This window comes from Nelumbo nucifera, chromosome 1 (genome assembly GCF_055504915.1).
Source record: "Nelumbo nucifera cultivar China Antique chromosome 1, China Antique-T2T, whole genome shotgun sequence".
Taxonomy (NCBI): domain Eukaryota; kingdom Viridiplantae; phylum Streptophyta; class Magnoliopsida; order Proteales; family Nelumbonaceae; genus Nelumbo; species Nelumbo nucifera.
In genome coordinates this window covers 182,284,914-182,302,905 of record NC_142649.1, presented here as the reverse complement: position 1 = coordinate 182,302,905, position 17,992 = coordinate 182,284,914, and the positions used below count along the sequence as shown (strand labels likewise).

The 17,992-nt window shown below is 36.6% G+C and overlaps 2 protein-coding genes across 9 annotated transcripts in view; one reads left to right on the top strand and one right to left on the bottom strand.

Annotated features, from left to right (window-relative positions):
• LOC104600217 (DNA primase) overlaps nt 1-9,631 on the top strand; it is a 74,184-nt gene extending 64,553 nt beyond the window's left edge. For 4 of the 8 annotated variants that reach the window (XM_010263058.3, XM_010263052.3, XM_088895511.1 and 1 more), the window contains 3 exons: nt 4,081-4,146; nt 4,238-4,497; nt 9,053-9,631. In XM_010263058.3, the coding sequence (XP_010261360.1) occupies nt 4,081-4,146; nt 4,238-4,497; nt 9,053-9,175 (449 nt within the window). In that variant the 3' untranslated portion in view covers nt 9,176-9,631. Of the gene's footprint in view, nt 1-4,080; nt 4,147-4,237; nt 4,498-7,704; nt 8,741-8,769 lie in introns of those variants that run through there. The other 4 variants (XM_010263053.3, XM_010263055.3, XM_010263054.3 and 1 more) reach the window with 4 other exon arrangements.
• A 2,826-nt stretch (nt 9,632-12,457) lies between these two features.
• On the bottom strand, nt 12,458-17,394 carry LOC104600218 (DET1- and DDB1-associated protein 1-like). Its single transcript, XM_010263060.3, has 4 exons — nt 17,143-17,394; nt 15,258-15,318; nt 12,852-12,913; nt 12,458-12,750 (listed from the first exon to the last, which is right to left on the bottom strand). Exons 1-4 carry the CDS (start codon nt 17,224-17,226, stop codon nt 12,661-12,663), a joined length of 297 nt encoding a protein of 98 aa, XP_010261362.1. The 5' UTR covers nt 17,227-17,394; the 3' UTR covers nt 12,458-12,660.
• Nucleotides 17,395-17,992: the final 598 nt, after the last annotated feature.

Below are 17,992 nucleotides of genomic sequence, written 5' to 3'. Positions count from 1 at the left end.
AACATGCAAAACCCATTTTTAGAGTGACAATCCAAAGGGCAACAGGCCCAATCAGAACCACAATAAACAGTAAGTTCAATAGGAAGGACCAAGGAAAAGATGAAGAGATCCTTTCAAGTAGCAGAGAATATGCTTCACCACTGTGAGATGGACCTCAATAGGTGACCAAAGGAATTGACAAGCTTGGTTGACAAGGCGATATCAAGCCTTGTAAGTGTTACATATTGAAGAGCACCATTGATGCTACAAAGCCTAGAATAAATGGATGGATCAGATAGTGGGGCACTATCATCAATGTCAAGTTTAGTGATTAAGCCAAGAGAAAATATGGGCTTGCAACCAACCATGTCACTACGATCTAGAAGATCCATAATGTACTTGGATTGATTAAGGAAGATACCATGTTCACATGTTCATGATGATGCATGTGAACACCAAGAAATTAGGAAAGTGGCCTGGTGTCTTTCATTTCAAAGGAGCCACCGAGAAATTTAGAGACGAAATGAAGGAGCTGCTAGTTCCTGTAATCATGATATCGTCCACATAAATTAGGAGCAATCTAGTGATGCCTCCATGATGATAGATAAAGAGAGAAGGATCCGAATCAGAAATGTGAAATCCAAATGCAACAAGAGTTGACCCAAACTCTCATACGAAACCCTAGGTGCTTGGTAAAGTCTATGGATGGACTTATGCATCTTGCAAACATAATTGGGTTGAGAAGGATCAATGTACCCAGTTGGTTGAGCCATTAGACCTCCTCATGGTCACCATGTAAGAACGCACACTCAACATCAAGCTGACAAAGAGGCCAGCCTTTAGTCACAACCAGAGAGAGAGCAACCTTTAGGTCCTTTATGGTAGTTTGCTTCACAAAGGGGTGCAAGCGTGGTGGGACCATAACCCATAGGTCCCAGGATCGAAACTTGGCTCCAATACCATCTCAAGTAACTGTTCAACCTAAAAGCTTAAGCTATTAGGAGAGGTCCCTTTTTTAGCCCCAAACTTTACTCCTGGAGGGGGGTACTGTTAAATTTTATTAATTAAAACCACAAAAAGCCTATGAGGGGGACATAAAAACCTTACCCCTCGCAAAAACCTATACAAGGAGACCAAAGGCTCATATAATACAATTATGTCTAATGGTCTCGATAGGAAAATTAAATAAAACCTATCTACAGCATATGAAAGGAAAACCAAAACCATCCTCTCAAACCAGCCTCTGATTTTCTGGAGATAAATCATCAAAACTATTGAAATAAGAATCAAAACCGTTAATACAAGCTAGCTTTGCTAAGCTATTGGCCATCTAGTTACCTTTTCAATAATTGTGAGTAATTTTAATGTTCTGCATCTGAGAAAGTAACAAGAAAATCCTCTTGATCCAATGGCTGATGTGCCAAGGCCATTTTCTTAAGCCTTTAATAATATCCACCACAAAAGGATTTTATTATTCTCTAACAACCACAAAAGATAGCACGTTATGCAAAATACTCCCCTCTACTGTACCTCACATAGGCCACAATTAAATTGAATCTGGTAAGTTAGTTGGGGGTTACTGGGTATTTTCTGAATAACATATGAAGTGGGACCATAAATGTAAAGAGAACTCACAAGGTAACAAAAATGAGGATTGATCCACCGCTTCTTGTGAGCATTTGTTTCATTTATGTGAGTCTATTGTCAAAATCTTAGTCCAAGATCAAGATCCACATGAAGAAAGAAATTTTCAATGGGATAGGTGAGGGCCCTCTAACCATACCCAATAAACATTGAATGTATGAACTTCCTGAACAATATAAAATTGGTTAGGATACCCCTAGCTTCCTAACCATGCTCTTTATGGCCATATTTGTTTGTGATGGCTTAACACTGTAATTTGTCCTCTGTGCATCAAAATCTCCACTTGTCATTTGCTTAGTAGAACTTTTTCCATCAATTTGTGGGGATCGAGTCTTACTTCACCTCTACATTTAGGGATGAAAACCTCACTCCAAAAATCACTCAAGACACCATCCTCCAAAAAAAAGTCTCCCCCCCCCCAACACACACACACACACGCATTTCTGCTACAACTATAGGAATAGCAAAGAGTAGAGTGTAGTAAAATAGATTATTTGCTAGGGCATTACATTCTTTCCTGCCTTAAATGGATAAGACATTTCCTAACGTCCATCTTCTTGCCAAACCATCCTGACTGGATCTCATATTAACCTTCTTGTAATTGGCCCTAAAGGGAAGGCTTAAGTATCTTCATGGAAGGGATCCTCTCTGACACCCAAGGTCCAAAATATCAAAACTTATCAGTGAGTATTGACCAATACATATCAATTTTCAGAGTGACCAATACACTGAATTAATGGAATTAGGTGTTTCAAATTAGTTTGATCATTAATAGCTGTCGCATCATGCCTTTTGTCACTTTATCAAATCAATAAAGTTCAAAAAAAAACATTGTGTTTTGATCAAAATGATCTTTCAATACACAACTTTTGCATATCAAGAGTATCAATACTTTGAACCATGCTAACATCTTAGAGTATCCACCAGCCTCTCCATGCTTGGAACATCACCTTGAACACCTAACTCTTAGCACGGCTAATCCTAAGACCTAAGATTGCCTCAATGGAAACCTGTACATGTCTTGAGTATCTAAGCATCTCATGGTGTGTATAAGAAAAGAAGATAGTGCATCAGAAAACTGCCTTCTGCATAAATCTAGTTAATTCCTCTGCAAAGATCAATGAATAGTAATAATGGATCTCTTTTTCTTATGCTGTGATCAACACAATAAAGCCTTTGAGAGGGCATAAAAAATATTCCTGATTTTTTTAGCATGTTGGGCCTCTTCCTTACTTTTCTTGTGGCCTTGATTTTTTCCCATTTAGTGATACACCCTTCTTTCTCGAAATGGGGAAAGATAGGAAAATGGTTTTGAAATAAAAAATATAATTAACATCTATTTTGTTTTGTTGATCAGAATTTTATGATACTAAAACATTTGGTATGTTTCAATAGAAGCTATTGAAACATGTATCATGATTTAATTTGATATTGCATTGGACTGTCAATTGGCTGCATAGAAATGTTGGCTTGTCCCAATAAATTATGTGCCTTGAATTTGAATTTTGACCTATGATGTGGCCAATAGCCAACTTGCTTCAGGTGGACCTGAACTGAGCTGTCTATACTTGTTGGTCCATTTGGGCAGCCTCTGGGATAAAGTCTCATTGGGCCAAGTCAAATTACAGTGAACAAGATTTTTCTGTCCGTGTGTACTTTGTAGTTGAAACTTGGACCTAATATGTCCTAACCTTTCCCAATTATAGTGGTGTAAGCGGATTGTGCCCATGTATATCCATACCTGGATCCTATAGTATGCATCATTTCCATGTCTTATCAGGTTCAGGCCTGGATATGTCAGAGGTTATCTTTATTGAAGACCCAGACTTACCAAATGATCATAACTACTTGGGTATGCAGAAGTTATCAAATTCTTATTAAAAATAGAAAAATGTATTTGCTTTATTATCTCCCATAAATTTCAAGATTCGTACTGTTTATCTGACTGGGTTAGGGGTTGGACCAGTGAAGACCAGGTAACCAGGCAAGGACTCAGACCATGCTAACCAGAGATGGTGATTATGTTGGTATATAGGTAATTGGTTTCCCATTGCTACCCCCTGCCAGTATATAGCCTTGCTGGCTTGAGCCTGAGCTTGGAGTTTGACTTGCATGCAGAGCTCAAGCTTGAAATCAGGGCCTGTTCTAAACCTGGTCAACTTTCCTTGGCAGCTGTACTCCAGTTGGAATTGATCAAATGGATAAAGAATATAATGGATAAAAATGGACAAAACTTTCAGATCACCAAAAAAAATTAGCCACCAAGGTTGGATAGTTTTCATTTCTTAGAATATTAATACTTCTATGATATTTTTTGCCTCATCTGAAATATTTTGCTCAAAATTGTTTGTTGTTGATGAATTTGGTTGCATTTTTTTGTTAAAATTCTCAGAGACCTTGTTTCAATGTGCTGATCTTAAAACAAGCTAATGATTGTCTGACATCTTGTTGGTTCAGTGATGTACATTGTTGACTTAAGAAGGGCTGTATATTATCAGAAATGTTATGATCCTGATTGCAAAGGTAAGAAACAACCTTACCTGCCTTTGTTGTCTTCATTCTGAGACCATTTGAAATGCATAAATGGTCATTTTTCACTGAGTTATGATGCCAGGATATCGATCTCCCTTGCGTCCAATCCCTGGAGATGTTTTTCCTGATACCATGGCTGTACTCAAGTCGCTACAGATGGAGCATCCTGGAGAGATGATATATAATGACCTTCACCAAGGTTATGATGAAAATAATTTGGAGCTTAGTTCTTATAGCAATAAGAACGTTACAGATAGCTGCATGAAAGATGGGTGGTGGCTTGAAGCAATAAGAATGGCAGATGACATTGAAAGTATAAGGACACAGGAGCTTGTTGACACGGTTAGTTCACTCCATTCATCCATACATGTTAATTCTGTTCTCATATTCTTGATTTTCTTTTGAAAATTTTGAATATGCTGTTCAAGGTCTTCTACATTAGACATTCAGTTGCTACAGACCTAACAAAGTAACAAGTTAGTCTTATGGCACCAGAGTTGCAAGTTATTTTAAACCTCAACTCATTTATTCTTATTTTGAATGTCTAGTGTCATTTCTTAATATGTCATTTTAACTTCTATTAAGTCTTAACTATTATAAAGGACATTCCTCCAATCATTCTGATGGTTGGTGGTTCATGCATAGTTATGATAATACACACAAAGCCAGAAAACAATCAATGGGTAAGTAGCTAGTAATAATAGGAAGGTGCCCCAAGTTATTGGAAGTTTTCTTGTCATTGAAAATTAAACTTTGCATTTTTTGGACTGTTTAATTAGGGAGTTTATAGTGGTGCCCTTTTGGACATCCTGATACTAATTATTTCCTGAGATAGGCAGGACTTGTTGTTATCATCTTGTCTAATAGGTGCTAAGCATGGTAGCCAATAACCACCTTGGTTTCATCTCATGTAGCAGAAAATTACTTCAGGCTAGAACAAAATAATTCTATTAAGACATTTCTATAAAATAAACAAAAAAATTTGCATCATAACTGTGATCCTGTGCATCCTGAGGCTTAAACCACCACCATCATCATCATCCATGCCTTGTCCCAACTATATGGGGTCGGCTACATGAATCTTATTTCGCCAATCCGTTCTATTTCTACTATGGTTCACAATTTCCCCAAAACATAGCAAAGTTTCACCAAAATTGTCCCATTTTCCCCTAGAGGCAAAATAAAAACATCCTGGAATGAAATTTTCCAAAAATCTCTTGATATTTCCATGATATTTCAAATGGGTCGACTACATGAATCCTATTTCGCCAATCCGTTCTATTTCGACTATGGTTCACAATTTCCCCAAAACATAGCAAAGTTTCACCAAAATTGCCCCATTTTCCCCTAGAGGCAAAATAAAAACATCTTGGAATGAAAATTTCCAAATATCTCTTGATATTTCCATGATATTTCAAATCTTGATATAACAACAAAAATTTTAATTTGTTATAGTGCAAACATTCAAATTATTGGCAGAATATGGGGAAACTTCACTAGTTTTGCAATAATCATTGGGAAACGAGTGCAAGGCATAGAAATTTCTCAAACCACTTTTTTTTGCTTAAAACTAAAAATGGTTATTTGGTTTTATTGATTCTAAACGTTTGAATTGATACCTGCAAAATATAAAGCTCTTTTAAAAATTTTAGTTGAATAATTATTAAAAATAACTTATTCTTTATAATAGTTTTACAATAATAAAATTCATAGTACTAAGTAATATAGCCTCACAATTCAAAATAGATGTTATCCTAAAGATTCTCAAAGCGAAGGAGTTAGCAGTAGTTATATTTGGTTATTAAGGATGCTTGCCTTGTATGTTAATAACTGTTCTTATTTATGCTTATTTAAGATTTTTAATCTTTTATCATTTGTGAAATATGGTTGGCATAATATTTTAGATGTAGGTTTGTAACTATTCCATTTTTAACATTTACATATTTTCCTAATATTTTAAATATTTTTCCTTTTTCCTCAGATTTTTCAAATATCTTATTGAAATTTACAAAATTTCCCTATTGTGCATGGTGAAATACCTAATGAAATTAAAACTCCAAATGATGAACTAAAAACGTGGCTGCAAGTTCATTTTTGGAAAGTAGTAGAGTCATGTAAATCTTTTCTAACTGGTCACCTAACTGTCAAAAAATTCTCTTAACCAGTTGGAGTGTTGGATAGAGTAAAAAGAGAGAATGACAAAATACCTATAAGATTGAATGATGGACAGAGATGTTAGAAGAAAAGATAGGGACGAGATGAAATTGTGATAAGAGTACAGTGTTTGACTTGGAATAGGATAAGATTAGTTGGAGTTCAATTTGATTTGCATTTGTCAGTCCATAAATAGTGATGTAATTCTTAGATTTATTAATGCAATATTGCCAACTTTCTTTGATATTTCACATGATATCAGAGCAGGTATGGTTTACTGATTTCTGAACATGCTTCCTATCTTTCATTTCTTTTCCCTAGTTTTATATTTAGTCATTCTAGAATTCTATTCTTTTCTCTTGTTCTCATTTTTCACTTTTATCACTTCTCCCACAAAATAACCAATTTCACCTTGATCTTATCTCATCCAAGTATAACTCCCTTGTTGTACTGAGTTCACCATTGAAATCTCTCCAATCACTAACCTAGCCTCTCACTACTAGACTTCATCGCTAACAGAGAAGGAGCTTTCACTCTATGCTTTCCCAAGACCAAAGCATCTGGCGAACTCTGATCCAGTGCTTCCAAGGCACATCCCTACTGTGACCACAACTGGTTCTGTTGTCGGGGCACATTCTCAAGTCAGAATGAGATGGGTATCCACATCTGAAGCATCTAAACAGAGTTCTGTCTTTTTCTCCATCAGATTTACGAGTCACACCATCCACCATTTCTATTAACATACCCAGGCTTCTGTTGATTCTACTGTGACATTTCTCTGGTTCCCTTGTTTATCTTTCATCAGTTCACCACCATTGGTCGGAAATAGAACAATCAAATAGTTGTTCTGTTATATGTTCATTATGACACCTGTTTGGATGCTTCAAACATTTGTTTTCTCAACCAACCTTTGATGATTCCTATCTTTTGGACGGTTCAGGCTTTGTTGAGTAAGTTCCCCAATTCCATGAGACCATGGATGCATGCAAGCCATCCATCGCGCTATGCTGATCATGGACACATGGCAGTATTTTTCTTCACCATTATATGCATTGATAACAAGTTCCCATGCAACTGGTGCCCCTTTTACAATTGTCTTGTGTGACACCTTTGGTGCAACATGCTCATTGCATCTTACATGATTGCACATCAATGAATCAGTTGAACTGGTTGAATCAGTTCGTCTTCAAAGGACTGTTGCTCTTCTATAATCTGGCCTATTGATGCCCCCTATCTTAACAGCCCATTGTGGCATTTTTTGTTTTGGCCCATAGTGGCCCATCTTTGGTTTAGTCTATCAATGGCTCAATGCATCTCTGTTAACCCATTGTAGTCTTTATTGCCTCTTATTGGTCCACTTTCGTATTGTACTGATGTGCCCCATTATCTGATCAGCTAAAGAAGCCAGCCCATAGAGGCATTTTGGATGACCTCATGAGATCTATTGTTGGTCTGTTTTAGCCTATCTTCTATTTGGCCTATACTGGCTCATTGACAGCTTTGTTGATCAACCCATGAAGACTCTCTCTTGAAGTAGCAGGTTCTTGTCATTATGCCATGTCATCATCAGCCCAGTCATTTATTACTTGCCACATCATCATCATAATAGCTGGATTGGAGGATTTAGACACACCATCACATTTCAACAATCTTGATCTACCACGAAAATCTTTGATCCACATGTATTTGAGCGGGCATGTTACAAGATATGATAGGGATGAAATGAAACTGTTGTGATAAGATTTTTGAGTTGGAATGGGATAGATTAGTTAGAGTTCAATTTGATTTAGGTTTGTCAGTCTATAAATAGTGATGTAATTATTAGATTTATTAATTCAATATTTCCAACTCTCTTTGATATTTCACGAGACTATGGAAAGTGTGGAAACTAATATTGTTCTACCTTACGCGGGAGTGTAATGGAAAGTTGTGCAACCGGTTAGAAATTGTTTGCAACTTAAAAAAAGGTTAGAAAAAGTTTACTTGTGTCTATTATTCTCTAAACTTGAACCCACTGCCACATGTTTGTTCTAGATATTGACTAAACTTTCCTTATTGAAGAAATAATTCCCCTTCCTAGGTAATAGTTAATTAGGTTAAACTGAATACTTGGTTACCCGGAGTCTTTAGATAGTTGGTAAACAGGTATACATTCCACACTCTATGTGGCATAATCCAATTGACCCATAATCCATGTGATTACCCCATCAAATTTATCAGTTTTTGTCTTTCAGTCAAGTTATAGTTCTGCTAATGATCTCAACAGGTCTGTCTATTTTTTTTGTTGGTTTATTAGCACTAATGCATTTGAATTTTCGTCAGAACGCATAACAGAATGCTTTTAACTAGTTACTATTCCATATAAAAGTTTTCACTTGAATAATCAGAAAATAAAAGGAAATTTTACTTTTTTTTCTCTTCCCACTTATGTTTTCTATACCTGACCTGATACTCAAGCAGAAAGTTGATGACGATGATAGTGAGTGGTGGATGGCTGTGGAAAGGACTGCCTCCCAGGCTGAACAAGCACAAATTCAACGTTAGTTTGACCTTGAGAAACTATTATAATGGAAATTTCATCATAAGCTGATAAATGAATAAGCAGCAAAGCAGCAAAGGATTAAGAGATGAAGAGTTGCTTTTTGGCAGCAGTATATCAACATCTCCTCCACGAATATAAGGTTGGTCAGTTTGATGACCCTTTCTCACCAGCGCTGAGACGATTACTATTTCCTTCTTTCAGGTTGATTTGGTGATCTCACCAGGATCCAAGGGTCAGTCAGTATATATTGCACTTCTAACAATGTCAAGTTCGATGCATAGAAATCATGAATATGGTCCAACATGCAATGAGGGACTTGATTAGCTCAACCTATTGCTCAGGTATGAACTCGTGTATATTAACAGCAAAATCGACTTGGATAGCTCAAAATATGCCAGAAAGATCAGGTCTCATATCTCATATGAGCCAAAGGATAACTGGTATTAGTCTTTACATGAAAGTGGTCCTTCATTAGCTTCCACGAAGATAACACATCAAAATCTCATCCTTTACCTAGCTGAAAAAGAAAAGATGCTGCAATCATAATGCAGGTCTTGAGAATGTGTAGATTTAATCCGATTCAAAGGTTGAAATTTTATCCCCAGACGATCAGGAAGAAAATGAGTTGCCCTTGATTGAAGAGTTTCCAGCTGTGGGACTTCCCAGACCAACATTTAACTTAGGAAATCTCCCTGGTCTACGTATAAACAAACTTAAGGATGAAAATGATGCGGCAGATTGTATAGTTATATTTAATAAAATTTTTTCATGTATATATAATTGTGGTGAACATTCCATCTATTTTGTTCCTATTGAATTGCGCAATATCCTCATTTAGTTTGGGATGGAAGGAAAAAACAACGCAATTGCGCAACTATTTGGAGAAAAGAACTACTATTACTAGTATTAATTAGTATTGTTGTTATTGTTATTATTGTTGGTTTATCCGTTAGTCCATTTAACCAGTTATAATGCGTTTCACCAAACTTACCCAACTTGATCTCTTCACGCGGTTTTGACAATAACAGTACCTTGAAAAATTCAAAAGGGTTCAAGTATAATACCCAAAGACATGAACATGATATCTGAAAAGTTTGTCCAATGAACTGGTATCATAAACGCGTTAACATTGGTCAAAGCTTTTTTGTCATCATGTCTTTCTGGCATAAGTTTTTCCAATTCAAAAAATGCCAGTATCTCCCTTCCGCTCTGTCATATTTTGTCAGGTAGGCAGAACTGTTATCCTTAGATTCGAAGTGGGAACTATCAACCATGTGGGTGACTGGGAAAGCATTAACGTAGGAACTGGATAGTATTAGATAAAGACCTTGAATCTGTTGCTAGCAAGTTTTCAAAATTTCATCATATAACGGTTGATACGTATTGTATTGGAGCCTTCTTGATATGTCTTTATAGCGGGTGTTTTGAGTTGGCGAGTGGTTCAGAGGTAGACCAGTCCCTCAGAATCAGATTTGAAAAAATATATATATATATAAAAAAAAAAACAAAAAAAATAATACAGATACACCCTACCGGCATATTGCCCTATATCAATATTTTGAACCTTGATTGCTAGGGCTGTCAATGGGTTGGGTCCAACCTGATGGACCCAAATTGATTAGATCAGTTTTGGTTTCAGTAACAAGAAGCCCAGATCAAACTGATAAATTTGCAGAAAGGTTATGCCTTTTACCTTTGTACTTGATTCTTGAAGGATGTAGATAATAGACTTCAAACATGTTAGTTATTTTTCTGATTTTTTGTACTCGGTTTTGCTCTGATTTGCTCTTAATAAATGATGAACTAATCATAATTTCTAGGTTTTTTATTTCAATACAGTTAGGAAACCAGAGGATGTTGTTCAAGAAAATTTTACTACTTCATTTAGTGAAATTCCATCTCTACATTTGAATCACTTAAAATAGATTGACAATCAAAGAACTTGCCATTACATGTTTTTTTCCTAAGCAGGTTTATTATAATTAGGTCCATCAGGTTGGATCCGATTATCCCAAGAATCGATCTATTCGGTTCTATGTCTAAAATTATAGACCCTATCAAGTCTAGGTTGGTCCCAGGTCTTACATATTTCTTGTTGGTTTAGGACCAGTTCTACCTGTTAGAGAATATCAACTTATTCAAGGACCTCACCTAATAGCTTAAGCTTTTAGGTTGAATCGTTCTTTGAGATGGTATTAGAGTCACTTTGACCAAATGGTCTAGCATTCGATCCTCATTACCCCCATTATAATTAATTAAGTTTCAGCACAAGGTATGAATAGGCCTGAGCTTGTTCCCACTTTAAGCCCAATGGGCTTTCGTGTGAGGGGTGTGCTAGAGAATATCGACCTATTCAAGGACTTCACTTAACAGTTTAAGCTTTTAGGTTGAATGGTTCTTTGAAACTACCTAGAACTGACCCAGACCCAACCCATTGACCAAGGTTTTTAAAACCAGACCGAACATTCCCATGGGCTCCAGTTCCTCGATCAAACGGTTCAACCATTCAGTCCAAATGGAGAGCCCGCTCTAACAAAAATTTAAAAAAATAAAAAACAAAAAAAGGCCAAAACCATTGTCCAAGTCAATAGTTCGACTACACGGATCATTGGGGCGGGGGGAGGGGGGGAAGTCATCCTCAACCTGACAACCTCTGACTATGGAATATGGGCCTCTGGATCTGTTATCCTACTTGTTCCCACATCTATATACACTGAACACCGCCATTGTATATTGAGAACATCTCTATTAATGAAAAGGGAGATAATCTCAATGCACAACTGGTATGTCCCATGGGTAAAGATGTGAGAACAAGTAGTGGGTCGCAGATCCAAGACCTGACCATGGATATATTTTTCCTCATTGTCCAAAATCCCAATCCAGTTCTACCCATTCCCGAGTTCACATTGGCGCCCCACATGCACATCTCAGCGTGTATTGGAAACATTTACCGTACTTGTCATTGGAAGATATTTCCGGTAGGCTATTGGGATGTGCTGTGGGGCGCTGATGAGAATTCCCCATTCCCAATGTACAGCTGTAGTCTCTTGTGGGTAGGAGATACGAATTGCCAAATTCAGATTTCATAGTCATACTTTCCATACAAACACGATCACGCTTCCAAGGTCTCGAGATTGAGAGTTCATTTTGGGTCACACGTCTGCACGAAGATGCATTATGGTAAAGCCAATGGTAATAAAATCCAGGATGAATCCAACAACAGCAAGGGCAAAATGCATCCAAGATCATGGTTTTTAAAAACAACCCGGAGACTGAACCGGCCAGGGGTCCGGCTATCGGGTTGAATGGTCCGACTGTTCAAACCAAATGGTCGACCCATTCTGAAAAAAATTAAAAAAACGGTCAAAACCGTCTGAATGGTTAACTGCCCAGGTCAGCGGTTTGCTGACCAAAATCAATGGTATTGGGCAAATTTCCGATTTTGGGGAAAACCAAAACCAGTCACCTGACCGGTTCCCGGTTTTTCCGGTCCGGTCCGGTTTTGAAAACCATGTCCAAGATACATAATACACAGTGATAAAATCCAGTCCAACAGCAAAGCCAATGGTAAAGCTTTTTGGCACTTTTGACAGGAAAAACATCTAATTGCTTGTACCGGTGGGTGTTGCCTTGCTCCACCCCTCCCCCTTAATTTATTCCATTATAAACCATAAACACATAATCTACATGGCTGGATAAGCATACAACACAAATGAGCAACCCAAGGAAGACTAAGACATCCTTGGCATGGCCAGTAAGAATTGATAGAGAAACATAGAGAAAGCTCAGGACGTTATAATGAGAAAGATTCAGTTGGAAGTATCCACGAAAGAACCCCTTGGTTGTTTGCATCCATGCTCTGGAACCAGATGATCGGAGGCTGCTCTTTTTAGTCTCAACTGAAAATAATGCACCAGTGAGAAACTAAGTAAAAGGGGTGCCTCTCACATGTATGTGTGTGTGTGTGTGGACATGGTTATGTGAAGTGCAGAAGTCAAACCTTTTCCTCCGAACGTTGATAGAACTGTCTCAAAAGAATATTTGTAGATTCAGTTGATATAACTGCTAGAGTAAACAAGGTTAGTGATTTCCACGAAAAAACTTATGGAAGAAACAAGATGAAATAAGTGGATACATGATTACATGCTTCAACTAAAAAATAGGTGCAAAAACCTGGTATTATCACAGATCTAGTCCTAGAGGTTAACTGACAAAGGGGACTTGCTATGCCAATATGGCGAGACTTACCACCATTCAACAGTATTGTTTAAAAATACATTTAGATCTTGATCTTCTTTTTCATGATGATTGTGGAATGTACAAGTGTTTTAAAAGGCATGCCTCGGGCATAGATAGGCACGTAAGTGAGGCTCTTTATGTTTGCCTTGCCTGAACCCGGGTGTTTTCGCCTGCCTTGTTGTAAAGTTACCACCAGTAAGATGTGAATATGTAATTTCTTGTATTTTAGATTGAACCTATGATGATTAGGGTTTAAACTGGTTAGCCTATGTAGGTCTTGAATGAACAAGGCGAGACAAGTACAGAATGTCAAGGGGAGAGGTAAGCTCTCTTAACCCTCCCCACAAAAAAAGTATGTGATTACAATAAAGCCCAAAACAATTGAACCTTTCCCCACCCGTTGTTTGAAAAGTGCATCTATAAAGGAATTAATGTTGTTTTTCCCCAAAAGTAGCACTTCATTTTGTTTGGGCATACGCCTCACCTTGCACCTCAGGATCTAGGAACTCGTTGCACCTCAGCCTTAGACAAACCCTCACTCACCTTCCCTAAACCTGCCCATAGCCCCACAAACACAATCATCAAAATCACCATTTACTTTTCATTTTCCCACCAAATTGGTAACCAGTCCAGCCTTGGATCATTAGTCCTACATCATCTAGTAACGAGCTATCAGTCCCATATCATGCCTGCTTGGAGGATTTTGGGTCCCTGGGTCCCTCATCAACTGAGCTTCTAAGGGTTCCACTTCGATCAGCTTAACCAATCCAGATTCAATAATTGTGTCAGAGAAATGAGGATAAGATCCCATTAGAAGCTAGCTACTTGATCACCTCATCCATCTTCATATAATAAAATACAACTCCTCCTTGGACAACATGCAGTAAATGAAAGCAAATAAAGCAATAAGAAAGCTACTTAGCAAAAAGAAATATGTATCCAAGATTCAAGTATAGGCTGCAGAAAAATTCTAGAATTCTAAGTTCAGCTTCCATTTTCCAATCATCCAGATTTAAACAGAGAACAAAAAAAAAATCCCTCAAAGCAGGAGCGAAACAGTAATGCAGGATGTCTAACCCCATCAAACTAGTTCAAAACATCAAGCACTTGCCTCCAAAGCAAGACAGCAGTATGCTGAGGATAACCAAAACCTAAAAAGAAAACTATCCTGCTACAAATATATTCCAAATGCAATGCGAAGGACCTGTCTCTGCAACTTTCTTCTTGCACTAAGAGAATAGAACACAGAATATCAGGGAGTGCAGGTTAATGGATTAGCCCTCAGTAATTGACATCTATAAATGTAAGCCACATTTGATTATTTCAATGCACAAGAAAATGGGAAGATCATGCAAAGAGGATATACAATGAAGCACAGAGAAAACTTTCATGGAGAAATTCTCCATATCCCCTAGCACTCTTAACATTCTTCAAGTTCCAAATTTTTATGAAACCTTTTACATGATAAAATTTTCATTGGTAAATGTTTTCATGTTAGCTAACACTCAAGCATGAAGTGGATAGACTGAAGACCAATGATACTTGGGTCTTAGACAGCTGGAGCTTTTATTAGTTGTTTTATATACAACACCAAGAGACTGTAATTTTCGGGTGTGTGTGCGTGTGCGTGTGGCATTTCATGTGGCATTACAACCTCATATGCTCTAGTTATTAGATATCATATGCAAATATTAATTATATCATACTTTTACTGATGTATTCATATTTATTATCTGATCAGTAAAATTATCATCAATATGTTAACAATAAAAAAATAGTTGTGTGATTTTAATATTTAACCAATTATCTCTCATTCTTTTCATAATTTGAACATGCTATTAATGATATTGACATGACAATTAAACTGTATGTGTCCATGTATTGGAAATCCAATTAGCATTTGCAACACCGTTTGATAAAAGCAAGAAAACTTGTGGATTACTGACACACCAAGTCCAAATGCAAAAGAAGAAAATCTACACCATATCATGAAATATGTAGTTCTAGTATGAAACTCCCAATACTATACCAACAAAGGATATGCAAATTCTAAAGCCATTCAGCAGGAATGACTTTGCACATTAAATGTCCAAAACCATTTTTGAGCAGGGTGTAAAAATTAATAACAAATAAAATGATAGGATGATATAGCGAATATGTTTCTAACCTTGGTTAGGTGGTGGAACAGTCCGGTTATGAGTAGGATGATAAGTAGCAGGTGTAATCTTCTGAAAATAGACAACAAGATAACTTAAACAAAGGAGATCAATACCATAACAGAGGAAAAAGAAAATGTGGAATTATGATTAGAAAGGGGAAGCTGTTCTGATTGTAGATTCTCATAGTTTACTTGTGGATGCCATATGTTTATTTTCTTTTTCTAATAAATGGTTGTTGAAATACTAAGATTAAATCAGCTCAAAGAGACTTAAAAAAGACTTAATGGTTAATGAGATAGAACCAAGGCAAGAGAAACCGAATCAAGAACCAAAAATTATATCAATCCATCTATGTTCAAGATCTGACAAGCTGCATCCATGAAACTCCTTCAGTACACGACACCAGTATGCCATCATGAATTCATCTTCTTGATAAGTTTGGTCTCTTGGGTTCAAAAATTTTGTTGTTTCCTTTCTCTCTACAGGCCTCAACATAGTGCAGACAGAACCAATTTTCATAGAATGGTACCCCTTTGCTGTAGCCCTCTGTGTGCTGTAGGCTTCTTTTCTTCATTTGTTTGAGAGGAAATATCTAGGGTCTATTAAGAGGAGAGCTGTTCTTTTTTTCTTTGTTTTTTTAGTGATGGCTCTGCCATTTCTTGTTTTCTCTTACAATTGGAGATTATTCTCCTGAAATGAAGTGCTTAATTGGTGGGTTAAGGTATTAAGATAATGAAACCGGTATTATAGCAGTAACCTTTTTTCAATATTGTATTTACATCATTACATGACATCACAAAAGAGCACTTTCTATCAAACTTCTATAATCAGGAATTTTTTTATTTTGAAAAATTAAAAGATAACATATACCTGCACTAGAATAACATTAGAACCAGAAAAAGCTAATGGTTAAATCCTTACTCATCGTGGTTTTTGTGAATTCTAAACTTAGTTCATGGATTTCTCACTAAAACAATTGTGTTAACCTACTTAAAAAAAATCTAAGTACCATAATCCAATAATGATTTTTTGACACCAAGCAAACTTCAATATTCCACTATCATTTCCTTTTACTATGAAGCAATACTTCGGTAACCAACAGAGGAAATACATGGGAAACATCTTTTTTTTTTTCATTTTTGATCAGCAATGTACATTGGCAACATATTAACCTATGATATCCGAATATGTCAAGTGTAATGTTGGACAATGTGTAATTTAGAATTAAAATACAAGTGTCTGAACAATAATGTACCAAATTAAACATGGGCATTTATTATTTCTTCATTCAACTACTATTATTATGAATTGCCAGGTGGACTTGGCTGGATACTTAGGCATTATTGTGTAGGAAAGGCCTTAATTAATTCAGAGCTAACAGTTAATTTTATGGATACAAACTTGCTCTTTCTTCCATGAAAGATAGCAAACATCTTTTACCATAAATGATAAAGTTTTCAACCAAATAAAATAAACATTCAAAGGGTACAAAGGTCTCCTATAATTGTACATGATCGCTTCCACTTGCACATCCAACCCATAGATCGTTTTTCTAGCATAAATATGTCAAGTTGATTTCCAATTCTGAGGCAATTACGTAATTTCAGAAATTTTAAGCTAAAAATGTCCACTTACAAACCCTAATTTTGCACTAAAAGAAAACCAATTACAATGTCCAAGTGATTAAAAATAAAACAACTGGAAAAAAAATAAACTACTACGATCTTACAAAGTTGTGGGAAAATGAGAGAGGTGATAGGAGACAGAATGACAGATGATGAGATGAACTAAATCAAATTCAAAGCTTGCAAATTAAGGTACAAAGAACATGGGATCGCACTACGGGTTGATTAAAATGGAAAAGTGAGAAAAGGGGATAAAACAAATCCTTACAGAAGGATTGGAAGGATCCGATGGTCGAAGTTGGCTGAAATTGTAAGGATTATACGAAGGCCAATCCCCGAGCATAGACCCCATGAAAAGCTGTACTACGTAGCGAGGAGTAAGAATATGAGGGGAGGATAAAACTGCTTCCCCTAGAGCTCCATTTTAAGGGAACCAAGGAGGAAGCCCGCAGAGGCTAAGAGGGGGCGGGATATAAGAGCTGTCCAGAGCTCTAAAAACCTATAGCCCGGGAGCCTCAAACGGTCATTCCGGGTCTCTTCAAAATAGGAGGCACTTCAGCTTCTTGCAGCCGTGAATTGAGAATATCTCCCACTGAATACAAACATACGGGTAAGGAGATGTTCCTGATGCACGGCTGCAAAAGGATGTGAAAAACAGTCTGAGGACTGTTTTAATATTTTATGACGATCAATCGTGTTTGTGAAACTGTGGATAAACGCCACCAAATAGGCACCATTTAAATATTTCCTCATTATGTGAATTTATAGGGACTTGCAAAAGTAGATTTCGGTTTATGTGCATATCTTCCTGGAGTAGAGAAACGGGTTCATCATTGTTTTTTCATTGTTTTGTTAATATAGTACCTAAGTGTTAATAAATGGGTTCATTATTGTTTTTTTCGGTTTTTCAAATAAATCAAATACAAAATGTTTAGTCAATAAATGTCCACAGTTACAAATACATACCAAATCTGATCAAACCCACAATTATGCGGATTCTCTCATTTGTAATGTTGCGAAATAAATGCTTATTGAGGCCATATTTGATTGTTGCTTTGCGCCTATTTTTTAATTCTTGATCATTTTGAATAAAAATAGACAATAATGAATAATAATAG